Source organism: Phyllobates terribilis, unplaced genomic scaffold (genome assembly GCF_046119375.1).
Source record: "Phyllobates terribilis strain yellow unplaced genomic scaffold, ASM4611937v1 Scaffold_7__3_contigs__length_470593459, whole genome shotgun sequence".
Taxonomy (NCBI): Eukaryota; Metazoa; Chordata; class Amphibia; order Anura; family Dendrobatidae; genus Phyllobates; species Phyllobates terribilis.
The window spans coordinates 201,513,830-201,539,627 of NW_027362767.1; the positions used below are offsets into that span (position 1 = coordinate 201,513,830).

Below are 25,798 nucleotides of genomic sequence, written 5' to 3' on the forward strand. Positions count from 1 at the left end.
TTTTCAACAATATAGGGTAACAATTTTTTCGGTAAAGGTAAGAAATATGAAAGAGGCTAAGAAAAAGATGTATGAAATAGAATTTCTGCTGAAATTCTGTAGAGTTACTGTATAGGGAAAGTCTTGGCTTTGAAATTCCAGAATTCATTCTTCGAATTCTTAATAAAAGAAACTAAGGATTTATTGGAAATTTTGAAAATAAGCCAATGTCACTTTCTCCACAATAGACATCAAAGTGAAGTGTAATTTAACGTCACACCCTTGGTTTCCTGCTGTGAAATTTCCTTCCTTTTCAAAGGCAGTTAACAAAAAATTAAAGGAAGGGCATCTACTAATAAAAGGAAGATTAAGGCACATCCAGAAGTGAGACATTCTTGGGTGACAGCTTGCGCCCACAATGAGGCCAGCGAGCTTCCTTCTGCTGTCATCTTTATGTCACCCATGTGCGGCCGTCACAAGAATATTCTATATAGCTGCTGTGGAACAGCTGTGGAATTACAGGGATGGGACAGTGTTTTCGGGAGAAGACAGGTAAACCTCACTGCATCAGTACAAGACTATTGTTGATTTGGAAATCTTATATTTTCTTGCATGTGTTTCAGTTTTCACCATTACAATATTGTGGTGCTGCCAAAACTCAGGAGTCACAATTGATTTTAACAATTTTCAAGAACATTATCTACTCCCAAAAAATTTGTAGTAGGTGACCTGGCTGATAGTTTTCAGCTTACAAAGTAATGTTGTACAGTATATTTATTTCATATGGGAATTTCTGTATTTTGCTGATGATAAAATTGGAATGCCACCCTTGTAACTGGAAGACATTTTCAGTCTAGCAGAAATGTTGCTACGTAATGTAAATCAATATTGTTTTAATAAATGGGGAGAATTCATCGTCCCCTCAACACCAGTTTTCAAGTGTCAAAAAGTTGCTTAATGTGTCTCAAGTGTTAATTGCGCAAAATTTTATGAATGTTTGCTCTTTTCTAAAAAGCGGTTGGGATTTCTCAGAAGGGGATATGACCTACTGCTGCACAACAAACTGTAATGTACACCAGAAAAGGGATGTACTTTGTAGCCAAAATTTACTTCAGTTCAAGGTTGGCATAGATTTCGTTTTTTGGCACATGGAAATCCCACCTTTTTTTAGGTTGTAGGTAGAGATGAGAGAACACAAACTCAAAAGTTTGGGGTTCGTACCAGACAGTTAGTGTCTGGTGGTAAATGCCGAACACGGACTTCTCCTGGAAGTCCGTTGAAATGTTCCGGGGGAAGAAGAGAGACATAATTTTCCAGCTCAAAATTTCGGGTCACCAATTTTTTTCAATGGGGTTTGGGTTCTGATTCAGGTTTGGGTACAGATCTGGTACCCGAAGTAAACTTTGGAATAAAGATCGGGTCGGGTACCAGAACCCAAGGCTCCATGGATCCGCTCATCCCTAGTTATAGGTTCATAACTGGCATAGGAAACATCAATCTTGATAAATTCCCCCCCGATGAAAGCCTCTAGTGCCATGGATTAATAACACGCATGCCTTACCAAGAGCACCATTTTCTCTATTCAATCTAAAATATGCCAGATAATTCTGCAAATTTACACTATTACAGAATAAGAAGAAACTATCTTGCAATTACCAACCAGGAGAGGTGACCACACTATAAAAGTCTTGCAACATGACGAGGGACAAGTGCCAAGCCAGAAACTCAACTAATTCAGCTCATCAATGTGAAACAGAGTCTGGCTGAGTGTAACACCCTTCTAGCAATGTGGGGGAAATACTGGGTCTTCCCAAAAGAGACCAGAAGAGACTCATTTGGCAATGCTCCATGAAGGACAAATATGCATCGATGGGGTTTATCATGTGGTAGATCCAGCACATTCATTCATTTTGTTTTTCTGCTATTATAATGGAGCAGAACATTGGAATTAGAAATTCTGATGTGAACAAAGCCTAAAGATAAGCTAAGATGTTAAAAATTGCAATGCATCTTAAATATTATTAGATTAATTTTCTTATATATATGCAAAGCCAAAAAACTGAGCTAGACTATAAGCTGGTATATGTGTGAAGTGTAAGAGCACGTTCACACTGTGGCCATCTCACAGACAAAACCCAAGAAAAAAAGCAAAAATGAGCATAATCCCTACAACAAGTAAATCAGTAAACGGTATTAGTACATGTAAATTATATACGGTACTTAGATAACACTATTTTGATCATAAAAGCATAAAAGCCATCCCACCACGACAAGGTTTACCCATCGGGACAGTCCCCTTTCTGAGCAAAGTATTCCATCTGTCTAGCTTCCCATGGACGGGTGTCTCAATCTGGCCTTGTCTTGCTCGGCCCTTATTCACACTGACATTGTTTGACACATGGTAAGGTTTTTACACTAGAGACAGGTTAAGACCATCCCGATGGGTACACCTTGTCGTGGTGGGATGGATTTTATGCTTTTTTGATCAAAATAATGTTAATTAAGTCTCCTAAGTTATTTACATGCACTATTACCATTTACTGATTTACTTGCTGTAGGGTCTATGTTCATTTTTGTTTTTTGAGGTGTTTTTCTTGTATTTTTTTCTTAAATATATGGCAGTCAGTTGTTCATCAAACACTTCATTGATGACTGTATAAGGAGTATGGCATCACAAATAATATAATGCCCACCCAAAACTATAGTGTGGCATCCAAATAATGACATCATACAGCCGCTAAAAGATAAGTACTACCAAACAGTGGCCACATAACACTGCCCAATTTGTTTCCTACACAATATCGCCATTCGCTGTCTGAATAAAACTGCAAATCAATGTCTAGATAATGCAAGTTGCATGTACATAACTTTGTGCCAAGTAGTAATAGTTACCTAAAGGGGTTCTCCAAGATTTACATATTGATGAGGTATTCATAAGATAGGTTATTAATATGAGATCGGTGGGTGGTCCGGAACCTCTACTAATCAGCTGAAATTAGCTTTAGAAGCTGCCCGATATAAGTGAGGTATGGGGTGGAACAAGTTATCCCTGCACATTACATAGCGGTGGCTGGCCAGTGCTGCACTTTATTTCCCATTCAGGAGACGAAGAGCAGCGCTCGGCAGCAGCTACTGAGCAATGTACGGAGCTGCTGTGCTGCCCAAAAAGGACTTCATTCCGGTCACTCGAGGCCCAATTTTCAGATGATCCGCGAAATATGTCATCAATGTGTCAGTCCCGGACAATCCCTGTTAAATGATATTAAATAGAGTGATATTGGGGGAGTAATTGCAGTATTTCCTTTAGTGTACATGTATGTTTAAAGTTTGTGTTTTCTGATTGCATATTTCAGGCCATTTTTAAGACCACCGGGTTCTCAAATATACAAAAAAGCCCTTTATGTGGAGTACACTGATGGCAATTATGCCGACATCAGACCGCAGGATCCCTGGACAGGTAGGAAGGTGGAAGAACACACGTATTGTATGGAAATTGTATGGGAATCAGTGCAGAGGGAATAAGCTGCAATTAGGCTTTATTCACATTTGTGTGATAACATCCGCTGTATAAGAGGGAACTGCTCTCAGCTTTTATTGGCTTGGAACATGCAAAAAGAGGGGGACCCATCGCTCCATCCAGCCCTAATGTAGAAGGAGTGTCAGTCAGGGCCGGAGGCGCGATTACAGCAAACGCTCTGTATTCTCAGAGCAATGACTGAACCGGCGCCACCCTTCACCCCATGACTGAAACCGAATGCTGGCGGAGAGAATAAAGAATAAATAATTTTCTCCCTGCTGCATTCAGCTGCGTGCAGGCGCCGGGCAGCAGAATAACTCTATTAACCTGCAGACTAACCCCATATCTGCCGGTTAACAGCATTATTTCTGGCAACAGGTTCCCTTTAACTTTTTAGTACAATACTTCAATAAAATGACGCCGGACTCAGCGTATGCGGGGCCATTTTTTTGAAGACCCTGTGTCTACAAATTCGCATATACAGTGTCTTCCATAAAATTGCACCGGATAGCAAGGTATGCCCACACGCTGAGTCCAGCGCCATTTTATTGAAGTAATGTACTACAACAGCAACATAGCAGTGCGCACGCACCGTCCATCACCATTATACCTATGGCTGTCGCCTCGCACTGCTATGTTGATGTTGTAGTACATTACTTCAATAAAATGGCGCTGGAGTCACACTGTATATGTGAATCCGCAGACAGTGTCTTAAAAAAAATGGCACCAGAAATGTACCAATAAAAATGCTCGTTACCCGGGCGTAGAACGGGTTCACTAGGTAGTATGTATATATATACCGTATATACAGTGGTGGCCAAAAGTATTGGCACCCCTGCAATTCTGTCAGATAATACTCAGTTTCTTCCTGAAAATGATTGCAATCACAAATTCTTTGGTATTATTATCTTCATTTAATTTGTCTTCAATGAAAAAACACAAAAAGAATTGTCCTAAAGCCAAATTGGATATAATTCCACACCAAACCTAAAAAAGGGGGTGGACAAAAGTATTGTCACTGTTTGAAAAATCATGTGATGCTTCTCTAATTCATGTAATTAACAGCTCCTGTAACTTACCTGTGGCACCTAACAGGTGTTGGCAATAACTAAATCACACTTGCAGCCAGTTAACATGGATTAAAGTTGACTCAACCTCTGTCCTGTGTCCTTGTGTGTACCACATTAAGCATGGAGAAAAGAAAGAAGACCAAAGAACTGTCTGAGGACTTGAGAAACCAAATTGTGAGGAAGCATGAGCAATCTCCAGGCTACAAGTCCATCTCCAAAGACCTGAATGTTCCTGTGTCTTCCGTGCACAGTGTCATCAAGAAGTGTAAAGCCCATGGCACTGTGGCTAACCTCCCTAGATGTGGACGGAAAAGAAAAATTGACGAGAGATTTCAACGCAAGATTGTGTGGATGGTGGATAAAGAACCTCGACTAACATCCAAACAAGTTCAAGCTGCTCTGCAGTCCGAGGGTACAACAGTGTCAACCCGTACTATCCGTCGGCGTCTGAATGAAAAGGGACTGTATGGTAGGATACCCAGGAAGACCCCACTTCTTACCCCGAGACATAAAAAAGCCAGGCTGGAGTTTGCCAAAACTTACCTGAGAAAGCCTAAAACGTTTTGGAAGAATGTTCTCTGGTCAGATGAGACAAAAGTAGAGCTTTTTGGGAAAAAGCATCAACATAGAGTGTACAGGAAAAAAAAGAGGCATTCAAAGAAAAGAACACGGTCCCTACAGTCAAACATGGCGGAGGTTCCCTGATGTTTTGGGGTTGCTTTGCTGCCTCTGGCACTGGACTGATTGACCGTGTGCATGGCATTATGAAGTCTGAAGACTACCAACAAATTTTGCAGCATAATGTAGGGCCCAGTGTGAGAAAGCTGGGTCTCCCTCAGAGGTCATGGGTCTTCCAGCAGGACAATGACCCAAAACACACTTCCAAAAGCACTATAAAATGGTTTGAGAGAAAGCACTGGAGACTTCTAAGGTGGCCAGCAATGAGTCCAGACCTGAATCCCATAGAACACCTGTGGAGAGATCTCAAAATGGCAGTTTGGAGAAGGCACCCTTCAAATATCAGGGACCTGGAGCAGTTTGCCAAAGAAGAATGGTCTACAATTCCAGCAGAGCATTGTAAGAAACTCATTGATGGTTACCGGAAGCGGTTGTTCGCAGTTATTTTGGCTAAAGGTTGTGCAACCAATTATTAGGCTGAGGGTGCCAATACTTTTATCTGACCCATTTTTGGAGTTTTGTGTGAAATGATCAATGATTTGATTTTTGCTTCATTCTCTTTTGTGTTTTTTCCTTGCAAGCAAATTAAATGAAGATAATAATACCAAAGAATTTGTGATTGCCATCATTTTCAGGAAGAATCTGAGTATTATCTGACAGAATTGCAGGGGTGCCAATACTTTTGGCCACCACTGTATATATATTTATATATCTATCGTGTCTAGTTGCACTTTATTAAATACAATGGAATAAAATAGACACATCTCAGATTATACTTTGTTCTTTTCACAACCTTATTATTTTCCTATTTTCCCCCTTATCGGTCAGTTCTCTATTAGGGTAAATATGTACAGTTCTCAGAAAAACCCCATCCAATTTCAAAAGATATTAATGTCAATTTTTTTCTCACATATTAATGAACTATGATCATATGTCTTTTTTTTATTAAAAAAATGGATCAATTTAATTATATCAATTTGTTTAAGTCACTCTATGGGAACTATTTTCTGTCCAGTGTTATCAACTTCCTTTCTGCGTTCACGGTTAGTACAGTAGAGAGGGAATTGATTTACAGCTCTCTGTCTGTCTGACCAAAACTCTTACCATGGTGAATTTAAGGGTGGTGGATTCTACTCGGATTTTATAAAAATCTGCATTCACCAAAATGCAGATTTTTTGTATTTTGCTTCATTATTGATTCAGCAACTCTCCGACCTCTCTGCATCACCCATCTGGTCCTCGCCGCAGCTCGTGATGAAATAGGCTTTGATGAGGCCGGGAGAATTCTGTGAAAGTGCACAAAAGATCAAGGTGCCATGATGTTCGCAGTGACCTTTGTAAAAAAGCAGGCAGTGAGGTCCTGGATGGCAGATATGTGCCACCGAAGTGGTTGGCCTCGCTATTGTAAAAATCTGTACCAGTAACATTAGGTTACTGAGGGGGTTAAAGTGACTGGATTTTGGGTCCGGGATTTGAGAATATGTAAAAGAGTCTGGGTGGGAAGGTCATTCCCATAATCCAGCTCGATGTAATCAGCAGGGAGAGATAGATATAAATCTAATGATATAAATGATATAAAATCTAACTTTTATCAATATCATTAAAAATAGATAAATCTAGTGTAGAAGGACAAATTTATACCGACCAACCTTCACAAACATATAAAGTGCAAGTGCTCATAATAGCCAGTGCTCATAAAAAATGTTTCAGCCTCACCCATGTGTCTTGATGAGACGTATTCCTCCAAGGTCTAAGGTAGGCAGGAGCAGTTGCAGAATGGAATCTGGCACTAAAGTATCCTGTTGTGCCCCTTGTAAGACTCCTGCCCTTACATGTACCCAAGGGTGTACCCTAAAGTAACCCTCCTACGCGTTTCCTCCTTTGTGGGGAGGACTCTTCAGGGGGGAATATGTATTAGCATAAAGGGGAGAGAGGCAAAAAGAAGGGTCCTGCAGTGACAGGAGACCCTAAACAGCTTTGCATGATGTTGCAAAACCTTGCTCAATCAATATGGTAATCCCATATGACCTTATGAAAGACCATATTGATTGATCAAGCTGATGCAAAAATGTGTAAACTTGTTTAGGGTCTCCACTACAGGACCCTTCCCCCCTTCCCCTCCATTTTGCCTTTTTGATGTGCATTTGCTCCTCTACTTCACCTGTCTGTGCCATCTGCCCATAATCCAATGCTGCCCACTAATGCTGTCATGTCACCGGCATCTTAGTACACAAGAAAATGCAAGAGTATTGCTTTAACTAGCAGTGCCCTGGACACCCGCAATGGTTCCTCAGTGACACCCTACGTGAGCCATTTTTAGACTTGAGATCTATTTCCCAGGTGGTCACTGGAGACCCCCACCGACCGGTCAAAAACTGTGCAGAAGCACTCAGCTCCAGCATGAGCACACGTACAGCGGTATACGAGCTCTATAGAAAGACACATGTGCTCATGCAGGAACTGAGACTGGTGAGGGTCTTAGACCCCTGACGCCCTTCCACATACACCACTTTTAAGAGACTTCAACAATTAAAAAAAAAATAGTGATACATTTAAAAGACAGTAACACTTTAGTTTTTGTAAGAAGTTGTGGGCCCTTTTTCAGGCCTCTACTGACCACGTATCGCTTTCACATAACTCTTCACAGATCTTGTACCAGGTTACCACCGATCTATTATTAATCAGCTTAATCCTATCCAATTGCTGGTTCATTATGCAATTAAAGTCATCTGAGACCAAGACAGGTACATCTCCCAAATCAGTGTTTTCCCCAACTTTCAAAGTTTTTTTTTAAATGGGCCCAGAGTGGGATAATTAAAAAATAGTGCAATCCTCAGCTCCTGAACCGGCATTGCTCCTGAGCAGTCCCAGCTGTGTCCCTGGCCGGTCTGCTGGCATCAGCATCTGGCAGGGGCTTCATGTGATCGCGGCAGCCTTAACATTCTGTGAAAGTGGAAGAAGTCGGCATAGACGGAATGTGAAGACTCCAGATGTTTAACCACCCTTTGATTGGCAGTAGAGGTCATATGACCTCATGTGATGCCAGTATACCAACGGGGTACTTAGCAGTGAATGCGGAGAAGTGTGGCCGCTCCAGGAAGTGGGTATAGCATTTTTTTTTATTAACCCACTTTGGGCCCATTTAGAAAAACATTTAACCCTTTCACCACCTTGGTATTTTCCATTTTTTGCATTTTCGTTTTTTGCTCCTCTTCTTCCCAGAACCATAACTTTTTTATTTTTCCGTCAATATGGCCATGTGAGGGCTTATTTTATGCAGGAAAAGTTGTACTTTTGAACGACACAATTGATTTTCTCATATAGTGTACCGGAAAGTGGGAGAAAAATTCCAAGTGCGGTGAAATTGCAAAAAAAGTGCAATTCCACACTTGTTTTTTGGGTTTTTATTTACCATGTTCACTAAATACTAAAACTGAGCTGCTATTCTTATTCTCCAGATCATTATGAGATTGTAGATACCAAACATGTAGAGGTTCTTTTTTATTTAAGTGGTGAAAAAAAAACCAAAGTTTGTAAAAATATATATATATATGGTGCCATTATCCCGAGACCCGCAGTGTCTCCATTTTTCAGGATCTGGGGCCGAGTGAGGGCTTATTTTTTGCGTGCCAAGCTGACGTTTTTATTAATACCATTTTGGGGTAGATCCGATGTTTTGATCGCCTATCATTGCATTTCATTGCAATGTTGCGGCGACCAAAAAAAATGTAATTCTGGCGTTTTGATCTTTTTTCTCGTTACACCGTTTACCGATCAGATTAACTCTTTTTATATATTGATAGATCGGGCAATTCTGAACATGGCGATACCAAATATATGTTTTTTTTTAATTTTTTTATTGTATTATTTTGAATGGAGCAAAAGGGGGTGATTTGAACTTTTATATATTTTTTATTTTTTTTATATTTTTAAAATAATTTTTTTTACTTTTCACTTCCTTCAATAGTCTCTGTGGGAGACCTGAAGCTGCGATCGTCTGATCTTTGTGCTACACATAGCAGAGCTTCAGCACTGCTATATGTAGCAGAAATGCTCATCTGCTATGAACGCTGGCCACTGGGCGGCACTCAGATAAGCAATGACAAGCATGTAATGCCAACCCTTTGGCGCCCCCGCGGTCATGTAACAGGGATGCCGATGGGAGGGGTTTGTGACGCAATTCCGGCAAGCACATGTTAAATGCCACTGTCAGAGATTGACAGCGGCATTTAAAGTGTTAACGCGATTCCACCCATGACTGTTAGGGGCACATGACAAATGATCAGATCAGCTGTCATGTGCCTGAAAAGAGGCGGGCACAGCTCCAGAGCCCACACCAAAGACAGGGAGGCTACCTTGGACATACCTATATGTCATCGGTTGTAAAGGGGAAAAGTAGGGGAAAACCCCTAGAATTTTTTTTCGACTGCACTTATATTGTATCTTATGATGGGACATAATTCGAATAACAGTTGAATAGTTGAGATGTTAAAACTGAAAATCTTGACTAGACTATTGTTACACGTACGCCGCTAGGTTCAGATAGGGGCGAGACGGGTTTCATGAATTTGTTGGAATCCTGGGGGAACCGTTACTCAGGGCGACCATAGGCTGCGGCTTCTCTAAGGCACACAATAGATTCAGTTGCTGACCAGACACATCTGACAAGAGTCTTTTTCAACAGTTTAATAGTGCAATTTAATCTGAAGCACGGCTAGTGCAATTCAGGGATATTACAGCAACAATCTTCATCACAGTACAGCTTCATAAAGCAGGCACAGTAACGTCAGTCTCTTCAGTATCATAATTCAGCATAGATTAGATCTCTTAGCAGCACACTTCTATGCATACATAACCACAGGTTTTTCCTTCACAAGGACACAATAGTACACAGCATTCTTTATCCTGCATGGAGATGGAGGGGGGGAGGGTTTGATGAGGGAGATGATCCCTGTGACACAACTCCTTCCAGTGCTTATCTTCCTGCCCTATAATACTCTCCACTGTTAGTACAGGGAATTTATCTGACCTGTGTTTAGTTTCTCTCCTGATCTGAATCCTGTTCAGTTGCCTTCTGTCAGATCCAGATAACACACCACCTTTCTCTTCGGCTTCAGCCAGACTACAATAACAAGTTCCCTACAATCCCCCTGGGGCTCTGCTAAAACACTCCCTGTCTCCTGTGACTGTGTTAACCCCTCTAGTTGCTGGATGCTTCTGAAGCACAACACTTCCTGTCTCCTGTGCTTGTGTTATTTGTAATAGTTGCTGGATATTTTTGAAGCAACAGCACTACTTCTGCATGTAACACTACTTTTGTTTTTCTTAAATATGCTATAAACATACTTATTTTTCTTCACTCATGTGTTTCGGTCAAACAAAGCACAGCTAGCCTGTGTCTATTTACAAGATGAAACAATGGCACAACTTTTATTTTTATCACCAATACCTTTAATATTAAACATGACTAACTTTTTACTTGTTTAAAGTGAAAATAAAAATAAAATAAAAAAGGGGAACCAAAACGTCTGCGAGACACCTATCCACTCCCAACACACAAAATCGGGTCTGCAAAAAACCACAAACCTGCATCCTGTTTCTCAACATCCTCGGATGAACGTATTGAATTTAGTTACACATATTCAGAGAAAAAAGAGGATAAAAGTGAGGTCTCTAATACCATCTATCGGAGGAAACAATTTTAGAAGTTATTATTGGCCTTTTATAGAGGACCTTTGATCAAGTTTTCAAGTTGAGCTGGGCTCATGATGTAATAGTGGCTGCAGAGCGGAATACAATTTTAATTTTTTTATTTCTTCTCTCTGTTATGAAGATATTAGCAATCAAAGTATTTGGCACCTAATTAGTTATTTTTCATTATGGGTGTTATCACATAGTTTCCACTTGGGGAGTGTAATTATTCCTCTGTATGTTGTTGCCCAATCATAAGCAGGCAGTAACACTCAGGGGAAAGAAGAACACACCCCCACTATAGCTTAGAGCAGGTTTTTCAGTGTGTGAGATGTAATGATAAAGCCTTGATCTCCTGGTCTAACCTCCTGCATGATTGTGCTGGGAGCATAGCACAGAAGACCAATATATTTCAGACAAGGTCACGGCAGTGAGTGTGGGGAGCGAGTCAGCACAACTGAGCTTAACTGTGTCACATTATAAACCCTTCTACCAGCTCTTCTCCTCTTTAAAGAGACTTTCACTCACTCTAAGTGATGTCTTATCTCCTGCCATGCAGACTTCAATGTGCGTTACTGATTAGTAATTCCTCCTCCAGGAAAAGGACCGCCATCTCTGTGCTCTGTACATGCTTACATTCATTTAATTAGCTTATACTTCCCTTCATATGAAGTCTGGTCCGCCCCCGTATTTGAACTCCTAACCTGTAGCACTGGAGGGAGCAGGAATAGCCATAGGCAGCAATGTCTAGTATAGAACTTTCTGTGCTTGAATATGCATTGTAATGTTGTTCTACTACAAGCACATTGTACCTGTACATAGACATACATCTCTATATACCAGTGCATTTCTTTGTACCTGTAAGGGTAAGATTTTTTTTTCTTCCTCTAAAATTGGGTGTGACCAGGGGGTGTGGTGAGGGGCTTGGCCAAAATGCACTGCATAGTTTGTCCCTCTTTCTTTTCTTTAAAAGATGGGCGTTATGTATTATGGCATCTAGTCTGTGGCTTTGTCACTATAGTTTGTGTGATAATTTCTTCACTATGCTCATTTCTGAATGTCAAAATAGTGATTGCCGTCACTCATAGTCTGTGTCGCATTGTGGTGATAAATATATAGTCTATTGTGACATCATCTTATATGAACAGAAACTTTTCCCATAACCTGTTTTCAGCTGTACTGACAACACAGTTTTACTTCTCTTAATCCTTAGGCTGCGCTCTATTGTGCTGATGTCAGCAATGGATTTCATTATTTATAAGCAATGGCTACTGATGATCGACATCAATAGTGTTTATCACGATTTATGAGCAGTGCTCTAATTTCATACAATAGACTTATCCACATATATAATGGATGCTGTGTCCTATCAGGATGATGGCACTGTAGTGCTTGTCCTCATCGCTAAACTGTAGGGTGAAGAAGACCTGGACCCCAAGACAGCAATGGGCCCCAAACATCTCATAGAAAAACGCACCATCTTGAGCAGAGTATGGAGTTTATTTTATTAGCTTATATAACGCCAATCTTCATTAATCATCAAAATCTATTTCCTACGAGTTGATCTTGTAGACCTTCCTGATCATTTGTCCTGGGTGCCATGATCTGTTTTAGGTGCAATAATAGTGAACATGCACATTTGAAATATGACAACTTGCTGTCATTCTCTCTTTTATATATATGTATAGAACGGCAAACATACAGGTTGTAAGGTCCTAGAACCAAACTCCAGATAAACAAAATCCAGCTCATGGGTAGCGACCGATCCGGGACAAAGAGTAGCCTCCCTTCTGTGAGCGTTGGAAGCGGGCACCGCAGTGACAGCAGTTTGCAGTCTTTGAATGGCTCTCACTGGGGGTATAGTGACCGTGCCTGGAAGCTGAAGGCACACATTAGACAACATTGATTTTGTCATACGTATGTGTTCACCTGCGGGTGAACACATATTAAATAGCAATTCTATGGGATCCAAAAGAGCCGACTCTTTTTAACGAACGGAGCCAAATTAACCAGTTTACCAAAAAGAGCCGGACTACCCACAACTACTCATCAGAGCACTTCCTAAACAGTATGACTTCCCCGTCTCTCACACACAAAACAGTAGCTACATTACATGTAGTTTGCATGCAGTTTGAGAGCAACCACATTGCTCTGTCCGGAGAGCGACCAGACTGTGTCCAGCTAGAGATCTCCGTCCGTCTCGTCTCTTTAATAATAAGATCTTAGCAAAACCAGTAGTTGGCAAAGAATGGAGGCTGTCTCACCCAATACACCAAAGCCCCCACGTCCAGGCCATACTGAGACTAAGGGTACATTTCCATGAGTGTATTTTCGGTCAGAGTGACGTCTGTGAAAAATGGACAGCACTTGAACCAATAGGACAATGCAAGTCAGCGATTTTTTCACGAACCAAATCTGCTGATGAAAAAAAATCACAGCGTGCACTAGTTTCTTTAGTGTATCAGATGAGACTCACCCATTCAAGTCTGTGCATGCGCTAGAATGCTTGGATTCCATAGGGAGCCATTGAATAGCATCCCATTTTTACAGATACGTTGCAATTCTTTAACATTGGGAACTGTTTTGTAAATTTTTAATAATTGCTGATGTATAAAAATTCCATGTGAATGACAAATGAGAAAAAAATCATCCAAGTTTTCTGGATGAACTCAGACAATTTGTTACAGTACAGACCAAAAGTTTGGACACACCTTCTCATTTAAAGATTTTTCTGTATTTTTCTTGACTATGAAAATTGTACATTCACACTGAAGGCATCAAAACTATGAATTAACACATGTGGAATTATATACTTAACAAAAAAGTGTGAAACAACTGAAAATATGTCTTATATTCTAGGTTCTTCAAAGTAGCCACCTTTTGCTTTGATGACTGCTTTGCACACTCTTGGCTTTCTCTTGATGAGCTTCAAGAGGTAGTCACCGGAAATGGTCTTCCAACAATCTTGAAGGAGTTCCCAGAGATGCTTAGCACTTGTTGGCCCTTTTGCCTTCACTCTGCGGTCCAGCTCACCCCAAACCATCTCGATTGGGTTCAGGTCTGGTGACTGTGGAGGCCAGGTCATCTGGCGTAGCCCCCCATCACTCTCATGCTTGGTCAAATAACCCTTACACAGCCTGGAGGTGTGTTTGGAGTCATTGTCCTGTTGAAAAATAAATGATGGTCCAACTAAACGCAAACCGGATGGAATAGCATGCCGCTGCAAGATGCTGTGGTAGCCATGCTGGTTCAGTATGCCTGCAATTTTGAATAAATCCCCAACAGTGTCACCAGCAAAGCCCCCCCACACCATCACACCTCCTCCTCCATGCTTCACGGTGGGAACCAGGCATGTAGAGTCCATCCGTTCACCTTTTCTGCGTCGCACAAAGACACGCTGGTTGGAACCAAAGACCTCAAATTTGGACTCATCAGACCAAAGCACAGATTTCCACTGGTCTAATGTCCATTCCTTGTGTTCTGTAGCCCAAACAAGTCTCTTCTGCTTGTTGCCTGTCCTTAGCAGTGGTTTCCTAGCAGCTATTTTACCATGAAGGCCTGCTGCACAAAGTCTCCTCTTAACAGTTGTTGTAGAGATGTGTCTGCAGCTAGAACTCTGTGTGGCATTGACCTGGTCTCTAATCTGAGCTGCTGTTAACCTGCGATTTCTGAGGCTGGTGACTCGGATAAACTTATCCTCAGAAGCAGAGGTGACTCTTGGTCTTCCTTTCCTGGGGCAGTCCTCATGTGAGCCAGTTTCTTTGTAGCGCTTGATAGTTTTTGCAACTGCACTTGGGGACACTTTCAAAGTTTTCCCAATTTTTCGGACTGACTGACCTTCATTTCGTAAAGTAATGATGGCCACTCGTTCTTCTTTAATTAGCTGCTTTTTTCCTGCCATAATACAAATTCTAACAGTCTATTCAGTAGGACTAACAGCTGTGTATCCACCGGACTTCTGCACAACACAACTGATGGTCACAACCCCATTTATAAGGCAAGAAATCCCACTTATTAAACCTGACAGGGCACACCTGTGAAGTGAAAACCATTTCCGGTGACTACCTCTTGAAGCTCATCAAGAGAATGCCAAGAGTGTGCAAAGCATTCATCAAAGCAAAAGGTGGCTACTTTGATGAACCTAAAATATAAGACATATTTTCAGTTGTTTCACGCTTTTTTGTTAAGTATATAATTCCACATGTGTTAATTCATAGTTTTGATGCCTTCAGTGTGAATGTACAATTTTCATAGTCATGAAAAAACAGACAAATCTTTAAATGAGAAGGTGTGTCCAAACTTTTGGTCTGTACTGTATATGCTTGTATGAACCCAGCTTAACTAGGAGCCTTTTACTGTATATGTGTGTGATATCTGTTTTAACATATAAATATATACTGTATATACAGAGGGGGAAATAAGTATTGAACACGTCACCAATTTTCTAATTAATATATTTCTAAAGGTGCCATTGACATGCAATTTTCACCAGATGTCGGTAACAACCCATCCAATCCACACAGGCAAATAAATCACCATAGATGTCCATAAATTAAGTTATGTGTAATAATGAGAAATGACCCAGGAAAAAGAGACTGAACACATGAAGAAAGAGAGGAGCAAAAAGCCACGGAAAGTTATGATGCCCGCTGAAATCTATCAGTAGAAAGCAATCCTGCCACTTAGTGAAAAATAAAATCAGCTGGTTCAATTGGTGGACTTCTTGATGGTTAAAATCAGTGAGCTGTCTCAAGACCTTTGCAACCTTATTGCTGCAAAACATACTGATGGCATTGGTTACAGAAGAATTTCTAAATTACTGAAAGTTCCAGTGAGCACTGTTGGGGCCATAAACCAAAAGAGGGAAGAACATCATTTCATCATAAACCGGGCATGACCCTTCAAGATTTCAGACAGAGGAGTGAAAATAATTATCAGAACAGTTGTCCAAGAGCCAAAGACCACCTGTGGAGATCTTCAGGAAGAGCTGGAATCAGCAGGTACAATTGTTTCAAAGAAAACTATAAGTAATGCACTCAACCTCCATGGCCTGTATGCACGCTCACCAAGACTCCATTGCTGAACAAAAAGCATGTTTAAGCACATTTAAAGTTTTCTCAACAACATTTAGACAAGTCTGTGAAATACTGGGAGACTATAGTCTGGTCTGACAAGACTAAAAGTGAATTCTTTGGATGCCATAATGCACACCATGTCTGGAGGCCAAAAGTCTCTACATATCAACTCAAAAACACCATACCAACAGTGATGTTTGAAGGTGTGGGGCTGTTTTTCAGCATATGGCACTGGCAAACTTCATGTAGTTGAAGGAAGGATGAATGGACAAATGTACTGAGACATTCTTGATAAAAATCTGCTGCTATCTACCAGGATGATGAAGATGACATGAGGGTGGACATTTCAGCAAGACAATGATACTTGAACGTTCCAACATGACAACGATCCAAAATACAAGGCCAAGTCGACCTGTCATTGGCTGCAGCAGAACAAAGTGAAGGTTCTGGAGTGGTCATCTCAGCCTCCTGACCTCAATATCATTGAGCCATTCAGGGGAGATCTCAAGCGCGCAGTTCATGATAGACAGCCCAGGAATTTACAGGAACTGGAGACTTTTTGCCAAGAAATATGGGCTGCTTTACCATCTGAAAAAATAAAGAACCTCATCCACAACTACCACAAAAAACTTAAAGCTGTCATTGATGTTAGAGGGGACAATACACAGTATTAAGAACTGGGGTATGTCAACTTTTGATCAGGGTCATTTGGAAGTTTTTGGTTGTCATTAAGATTTAGAAAGAGAAAACACAGTAGTTTGACAATAAATGGCTTCACCCAACCAATAACCATGAGTGGAGAAAAAGTTTTTTTGTTATCATTCATATTCTCTGAAACAAGGCCAAGAAAGGAAAAATTCTGCCGGGGTTTGTAAACTTTTGAGCACAACTGTAAAGTCACTCAGAATACAAAAAAATTCCAGCATAGAAAAAACTTCATAAAAGTTATAAATTTAATGATAATTTTTTAAAAAATTTGAAGCTTGGACATTTGAGAGACAAAAAGATATATTTTGTCTCTTTTATATGCTTTGTCTCTCAAATGTCCAAGCTTCAAATTTTTTAAAAATTATCATTAAATTTATAATTTTTATGAAGTTTTTTCTACACTGGAATTTTTGTATTCTGAATACTTAACCTGTGGCATTGCCAGTTTTTTGTGCTTGAAATTTCAACTTTATTCAATACTGGGTGAGCTCAGCTGATTATTTTTCTTTTTTTTCAATGTAAAGTCACGGTTCGGTCAGTTTGGTGTGGAAGAACTTGGCAGAGCCTTGACCTTCAAACCATTGAATACTTTTGGGATGCCCTTGAATGGAGATTCTGAGCTCTGTCCTGTACTCCTACATCAATATCTGACCTTACAACTACCTTTCTAGATAAATCAGCAAAAATTCCAACAGACACCTCCAAAATCTTGAAGAAAGTCTTCCCAGAAGAGTCCAAGCTGCTTTAGCTGCAAAGGAGGAACCAACTGCAAACTAATGCCTCTGGATTTAGAATGGGTTGTCACCAAAGCTCTCGGAGGTGTAAAGTCCCAGTGTGGTAATGTGGTATTGATGACTGTTCATGTGAATACATTTTCTGTTATAAGAATAGGTGTAAACTTTCTCTTACCAATGTTATTACTTTATTTTTTCAGGACTATTGGGTCCCACCATTCGGGTTGAAACATTTGATAATGTTGTTATTCACTTTAAGAATCTTGCCAGTGTTCCATACAGTCTACATGGCATTGGTGTATCATATGGAAAAAGGTCAGAAGGTGAGAAAGCCATCTTATAGTATCCAAGCTACACATTCCTTTTTTCTATATTGCATAGGTAAAAAACTAGCCCTCACACCAGGGAGTAAACCTGCAGGTGGCTCAGGGCTGCTCTTGGCTAAACATGTACAGTATGCCCAAGGTGGTCATAGGTGTCTAATAAAGATAACTAATTTTATGTTCCCTAATCGAATATGTGGTAGTCAAAGAAAGAAAAGAGCTGCAATCAAAGAATAGATCATGCTATGGCGACTCGTAGAGATTAGTGGATCACTTTGTGCAACCCTGCTCTATGGTCCATGTCAGTACTCTGAGCTGCAGGAATATCTTGACCTTCTGGGTTCCTCAGTGCTTCGCTTGGTTTGCTGGTCTGGTGTGTTGTCTTCTGGTGGCACACAGCTAAATATAAGAAGATATTAAGATCCCAGAAGGTGAGGAAACCTGTTCACAGCCAGAGAGCAATGACACGGAAAGTGCACTGAGGTTGCACCAACCGATCTGCTCATGTCTACTGGCAAGCTCAACCTGTCCATGTGGATGACATAGCTGGCCATTTCTATGCATTAGAATCTATTGTGTATGAATAAGTAAAGAACGCTGATGGGCCAGATTGTGGTTTTAAACTGGAGTTGCTTAGCAAACTATATTGTCATATTACAATGTACTGTATATTGCAAGCATTCACTCACTTTCAGACAGCTGGGTAGCGTTCACACAGGCACAAAGTTCTTGTCTCAAACAGGAAGGTCTATTAAAAAGTTCATAACACTTCCAAAGCAAAAATAAACAGCTGTTTTTCAGCCATAATATATGTATAGCATAAAATAAAACAGTCCCACAATAGGTACAGGCTCACCCATTTACAATAAGCTCTGCACTCAGTCAGATTCCTGACAAGCTTGAAAAACACCTCACAGGTCTTTCCACCTTCACTTCCAGACTGTTATGAGCACCTCAGCTGCCCTTTTTATCTGAGCTGCATCTCCTAGATTGGAGGATGGGAACAACCAGTCCCGTCCAGCTCTTCCAGACATTCCTTAAACCCGGACCCATGCTGTACCTATTAAAAAACCTTCTCACTACCTATTAGAGTTAGAGCCTTCTTTCCAGGTTTCACATCACTGAGGCAAGGCACCTCAGTGACACATATACTCAATCCAGGACTTGACCATCAGCCACCTTACAATATCTATTATCAGACACTGTACATAGTGCAACAAGTGATAAAGAGATTAATATTAGATCAAATTGGGGAATTGCTCTTATATGGTTATTTTGATCTTATTAAATTTTGCATCCTTTTCTTTACATCTTATTGCCTAGGAGACCGACCACCACTGCTGTCTAGCTTAGAAGCACTGTACCGAAGCTGGCTGGGACTAGGAGGCAACAGCCCAATCCAATGATCCAGGCTAGCATCAAAATAGTGCTTACAAGCTCAATTGAAAAAACATGAGCAGCGCTTTTTCTATTGAGCTTGAAAGCACTGTGCATTCTCTACTGTGTAGCAGCAGTGGTTGTTCTCTAAGGAAACAAGCTGTAAAGTGTTAACATCTTAAGAAAAGCTGAAAATTTTAATATGCAGTAATTTGCAAAATTATTTACAAGCAATATCCGACAAGATAGGAATAACCCTTTAGTTTACATCCCATATCAGGTAGCCAGGTAAGTTATGGCAAGAGCAGTTATTACACTCACATTACTATAGATGCCAACAGTCCCGAATTTGCTTTCCCTTACTTTATTAACGTAGTATGGAGTATGAATTACAATGTCAACCACTCAGCCCATAATATCTCTCTGACTTGTGTGTTACTAGCGCACACTGGCCTAGTATCTTCATGGTTTTCCGGTGCTTTGGACTTTCTAAGCCAACCAAGAATATAATCAAAGATCTCTACAACAGAAATGTAACATTTACTGACAATATGACCAAAAATAATAATGGATGAGCTGTACTTCCAAATGGACTAATGTAAATTTGTCTGAAAAAATGATTTTATTTTTCAATATGACAGTCCTTAGCGAGTGAAAATTCATTGTCGATGTAGATAATAATGGTAGGCGGAACAATGTTTAAAAAGTACTGTACCATGTGCCTCCTTATATAAATTAATATCAATTGATTCAACAATGTGAACTATATTACGAAAGAATTTCTTTATCCTCTTTCCCTCTCTTTAGGTGCAGGATACAGTGATGGAACGGACAAATTGGAGAAGGCCGATGATGCCGTCCCACCTGGACAATCATATACTTACATTTGGAAAATTCCTGAAAACTATGGACCAGCAGAATCTGACCCCATCTGCATAACCTCTGCTTATTACTCTCACAGTAATTCCTCGTATGATATCAATTCTGGATTAGTAGGAGCAATCCTTATCTGTAAACCAGGTAAGATAGACATCTGCCTTAAAAATCTGTCAGTTGGTCGTGGCCTTCTGGGTTAAGATGAAATCGAATATGCTTTCATCCATTGAGTCAGTGTCTGGGGTGTCTGGGGTCCTACTGCCCACTGCTGCTCTCCTGCCCGGGTCTATTGCTTTTCATGCAGATTCAACCTCTAGCCAACTCTTAGCTTTTTAATCAACTTTCCTATTACCTGGACATTGCTTAAAGAGGACCTGTCACTTGGTCAAACAATTTGAGTTAAACGTCTTATAAAAAATCCCTGAACTCCTCTGGTCCTGACTCTCTTTTCCATTTTGCACTGCGTTGCTCCATTGCAGAGATATTCACATTTCGTTTTTTTATGGAGCGCACTATGTGAAATCTCTGCTTTGTAGTCCAAGTAAATGTTTCTTCAGAGTCTTCTCTGGGGGCGTGTGCTTTCATCCCTCCCTCCAAGATGCTGCCAATCACAACTCAAGCAGAGTTCAAGACTGCTACATCAGCTGTCGAACTGTGATTGTTAGCTCCTGAGAAGCGCAATCCACCAGAGAAGAGTCTGAAGAAACATAAAGTTGCACTACAAGCAGAGATGTCACATGCTGCGCTCCAGAAGAAACAAATGTGAATATCTCTGCAATGGAGTGACGCAGCACAAAACTGAAAAGAGTGGCAGAATCAGAGGAGCTCAGGGATTATTTTACAAGGTATTTAGTTGTCATTTTTGAGATTTTATTGTTGGCATATGTGGCGCCCCTGTGGGTTCAGTCGCCACAGAAGTACTGCATCTTATCCAGAGGTGTGGTATCCCACTCTCAGGTAAGGATGGAGTACTGCCCGGGACCCACACACTTGCATCTATTACACTCCACTTCAGAGGGAAGGGCGAGATTGCTCCTAAGGGAGAGCACAGTCCCTGGTCCCTAGCTGGAGGGTGGAAGCATGTAGTGGGTGTGGGTGGAGGAAGTAGTTCAGGGGAGCACTTCAGAAGGAGTATAAGAAGGAATGGAACCATCTAGAAGCAGCCAGTCCTGCTCAGGAGAGCAGTGGAGGAGGTCCAGACTCCTGGCTCCACTGCTTGGAGCAGGAGTTGAGAGGAGTGGGGCCTAGCCTGAGAGGCCCAGGAAGAGAGAGAGAGAGAGGACGGGAGGAGGGAAGGCTCCAAGAGGAACAGAAGGGATCCTAGGGGCACAGGAAGGGCGGATGCCACCCATGCGCCCGAATCTGCTGGAACGTAGAGGGATCAGGCCGCAGAGGGGACCGGCCCCTAAACTAGTGGAGAACTACAAGGCTCAGCTAGAAACCGGAGGCTGCTGTATTTGCAAGGTGCAGCTGCCAACCACCACAATTACATCTCCGAAAAGGTGGCCACAGAGGGTCCAGGGGACTGCAGGTCGCCCGACAAGATCCGAGGCTAGTAGCTTGGGACACTGATTGTGAGGCGCAGGGCAGGATGGTGAGAGCCAGCGCAGGAAGATGACTGAGGAAGGCACATAGAACGGGGTCCCTGAGTTACTTGAGAGATTGCTGAACCCCTTCCTTGGTGAACGCAGGACAACATGGGAGGTTACTCTGGTACTGGTAACCTTGAGTTCAACAACTGTGAGTAAACCATGAAGACTGTACCCCACTGTGTCCTAGAATTATTATCTGTGCCATCCCCTGCACTACACAGCACCAGCAACATCTACCTCATCTATAACATCACTGCACCGACCTGGAGCTACGCTCTACCTGTGGAGAGCTGAACCAACTCTGCTGCGTCACCATCAGCTCCAGAGGATCTGCACCCCAGCGGCGGCTCCATATAGCCGCATACCACAGGTGGCGTCACGAACATTAAACTATAAAAACTGTTATGGATCCGGGTGGTGGAACCTCTGTGCCGCGGTGCAAGGAGGGACCCAGAGGGGCGTAACTAAGTATCAACTCAGACCGACCCAGGTCGTACGGCGGCTAACGACTCCGTGACCAGGGAGGGACCGAGCAGAGGGACCAGGTGCTACTCTGGGGACGACCTTGTAAGAGAGCCGGTGGCTCCCACGGGTCAGCAGACTGGGACTGACCGGTATAGCGGATGGACACAACAAGCAGGCAGAAGTCTCTGGGTTAGTTGACAGGTGGTCACGGCACGTGACGGCAGAGCAGGCTGAAGTCTCTAGGTTAGCAGACAGGTAGTCTCGGCAAGTGACAGCAGGAGCCTCCAGGTAGGCTATCAGGTGGTCACAGCAAGTGATGGCAGAGCCTCCGGGTAGGCTAGCAGGTAACAGGCAGGTAACAGGCGAGTGCTCCCAGGTGAGCGGGCTAGCAGGCACGGCTGGTAGCAGGCAGGTAACTGGCAGGTGCTTCCTGGTAAGCAGGCGGACTTGCCCATAGACAGACTGGCAGGTTGAACGGAAGACAGACTGTTGGGCTGGAGAGTAGTCAGACTGGCGGACTGGAACAGTAGTCAGGCTGGCAACTGGACCTGAGGGCTGAAGCAGAGATAAGTATGCTGTGCAACAACTATTGCTCGGGCACCTCCATTTTGGAGGAGGTGCCTTATATATGGGAGGTCCTCCGGCTATTGGCCGGGGACTCCTTAGGACGGCGCTCGCGGCCCCCTTAAGAGAGGGGGAGCGCGCGCGCGCCCTAAGCACAGTGCCCGGGAAGCTGCGCGCGCCGGCAGCAGCAGGAAGAGGAGCGCAGGAGGACGCCGCGCGGGGATCGGGGAGGTGAGAGGGACGGCGTCTCTGCCTGGCAGGGGGCAGAGATGCCGATGCTACAAAAACTATAATCCCCTTTTATTGACCGCCCTAGGTCACGGACCGGGTCACTGCCATTGTGACATCCCCTGCACCGACCGGCCCAGCACTGAGTACCCCACGGCCCAGGGGGCGCGTCACATACACATTAATTAGATATATTATCAATGTCTATTCCGTGGTCATCTGATTGTAGAAATTGCAACACTGCAGTGGTAAAATAGAGGAATGCGATCATTTAGGTTCCAAAAAATATTGTAGCATATCACATTGTACATGACTGTGCTTCCTCTTTTGCAAAGTGTTGACAGAAGACTACGTCTAAATAATTTGTGATATATGTCGTAATGATTTGGAAAATGGCTTCTTTGAACCAAAAACAGTTTTGTGTGAAGCTTATAGCCATTACCCTGCTTGTGATTTTTTTTTGCCATTTCAATTGTACTGCATGTGTTTTCAAATTCATAGGATCACTTACAGAAGATGGACGTCAACATGGCGTACAGGAAAAAATAATTGCCCTAGCAGTGTTTGATGAAGGTAAAAAATATTCATCTTTAAATTAGAGAAAGCATTGCATCCAGATGAAGATCTGGAACTGTTCTCTGGCAATTTTTATATCCCTGCAATCAGGGATGGATTAAGAGTAGCAAGGGCCCCGGGCAGTTTAGAAGGCGCAGCCCCCCCCACACACACACATCTGATGTATCACATGTCACATGATCCCCTGTGATAGATCATGTGATAGTTCACGTGAAATTAATTTGGCACAATATTAATTATAATATTTTTTTTAGGCTATGTGCCCACTATGCGTATTTTAAGCTTTTCCGCAGTGGCAATTCCGCTGCAGAAACGCTTAAAAAACGCATGGTAGAAGGCCTGCCATGGTCCCCAATGATAATCCGCATGTGCTGTGCACATCCTGCGGAAATTTCCGCTGCGGATTATCATTGCGGAAAAAAACACAGCATTACCAATTATTTTGCGGAAGCTCGGCGCTTTCGCCGCCATTGACTTGCATTGGAACACATGTAAATAGCATCACTTCATCTGTACATGCAGAATCCATGCGTTTCAATGTGCGGATGGTACCCGGGTGTGGAGGACAGGAGACTCACCTCCGGACCCGGGTACCACAGAACCTGTAAAAAAAGAATAAAATAAAAAATAAATATCATACTTACCTTCTGATGGCCCCCGGTGTCTTTATCCGATGCGTCCTGGCTTGCCGGCAGCTCACGATGGTCTGAAAAGGACCTGCTGTGACGTCGTTTAGTCATGTGACGGGTCACGCGACCGCTGACGTCGGCAGGCCATCAGAAGGTAATTATATATTTATTTTTTATTTTTTACCATTCTTTTACGGTCACACTATATAAATTCATGCTGGTTGCCTGTATTTATATAGTGTGACCAAGTTGTCAAGCACTTTCCAAGTGATACTAAAATCGCTTGTCAACCCACATGTGGAATTGCAAGTGAAGAACGCTTCTCATCCGCATGTCCCTGGCAGGAAAAACGCATGTACAATCCGCATGTACAATCCGCATGTACAATCCGCATGCGTTTTTTCTGCCAGGGAGATGCAGAAACGATCAAAAAAATCCGGATCATTTCTGCATCGTGGGCACATAGCCTTACATTAATTGTATGACTTAATATGGAGAACACGTAGCCATCTATACACAGCAGGAGGCCGCACGTAGCCATCTATACACAGCAGGAGGCCGCACGTAGCCATCTATACACAGCAGGAGGCCGCACGGCGCCATCTATACACAGCAGGAGGCCGCACGTAGCCATCTATACACAGCAGGAGGACGTACGTAGCCATCTATACACAGCAGGAGGCCGCACGTAGCCATCTATACAGAGCAGGAGGCCGCACGGTGCCATCTATACACAGCAGGAGGCCGCACGTAGCCATCTATTCACAGCAGGAGGCCGCACGGTGCCATCTATACATAGCGGGAGGCTGCACGTAGCCATCTATACACAGCGGGAGGAAGCACGTAGCCATCTATACACAGCAGGAGGCCGCACGTAGCCATCTATACACAGTGGGAACCCGCACATAGCCATCTATACACAGCAGGAGGCCCCACGGCGACGTCTATACACAGCAGGAGGCCGCACATAGCCATTTATACACAGCAGGAGGCCGCACGTAGCCATCTATACACAGCAGGGGGCCGCATGTAGCCATCTTTGCACAGCAGGAGGTCGCACGTAGCCATCTATACACAGCAGGGGGCCGCACATAGCCGCATGTACAAACCGCATGTACAATCCGCATGTACAATCCGCATGCGTTTTTTCTGCCAGGGAGATGCAGAAACGCTCAAAAAAATTCCGGATCATTTCTGCATCGTGGGCACATAGCCTTACATTAATTGTATGACTTAATATGGAGCACACGTAGCCATCTATACACAGCAGGAGGCCGCACGGCGCCATCTATACACAGCAGGAGGCCGCACGTAGCCATCTATAAACAGCAGGAGGCCGCACGTAGCCATCTATACACAGCAGGAGGCCGTACGTAGCCATCTATACACAGCAGGAGGCCGCACGTAGCCATCTATATACAGCAGGAGGCCGCACGGCGCCATCTATACACAGCAGGAGGCCGCACGTAGCCATCTATACACAGCAGGAGGCCGCACGTAGCCATCTATACACAGCAGGAGGCCGTATGTAGCCATCTATACACAGCAGGAGGCCGCACGTAGCCATCTATACAGAGCAGGAGGCCGCACGGTGCCATCTATACACAGCAGGAGGCCGCACGTAGCCATCTATACACAGCAGGAGGCCGCACGGTGCCATCTATACACAGCGGGAGGCTGTATGTAGCCATCTATACACAGCAGGAGGAAGCACGT

At 42.8% G+C, this 25,798-nt stretch overlaps 1 protein-coding gene across 1 annotated transcript in view; it reads left to right on the top strand.

Annotated features, from left to right (window-relative positions):
- Positions 1-300: 300 nt before the first annotated feature.
- The window catches only part of LOC141154162 (coagulation factor VIII-like), a 229,387-nt gene continuing 203,889 nt past the window's right edge, over positions 301-25,798 (top strand). Inside the window, exons 1-5 of the mRNA XM_073639666.1 lie at positions 301-531; positions 3,333-3,436; positions 17,653-17,775; positions 19,960-20,172; positions 23,379-23,450. Coding sequence (XP_073495767.1) covers positions 398-531; positions 3,333-3,436; positions 17,653-17,775; positions 19,960-20,172; positions 23,379-23,450 — 646 coding nt within the window. The 5' untranslated portion in view covers positions 301-397. The remainder of the gene's footprint in view (positions 532-3,332; positions 3,437-17,652; positions 17,776-19,959; positions 20,173-23,378; positions 23,451-25,798) is intronic.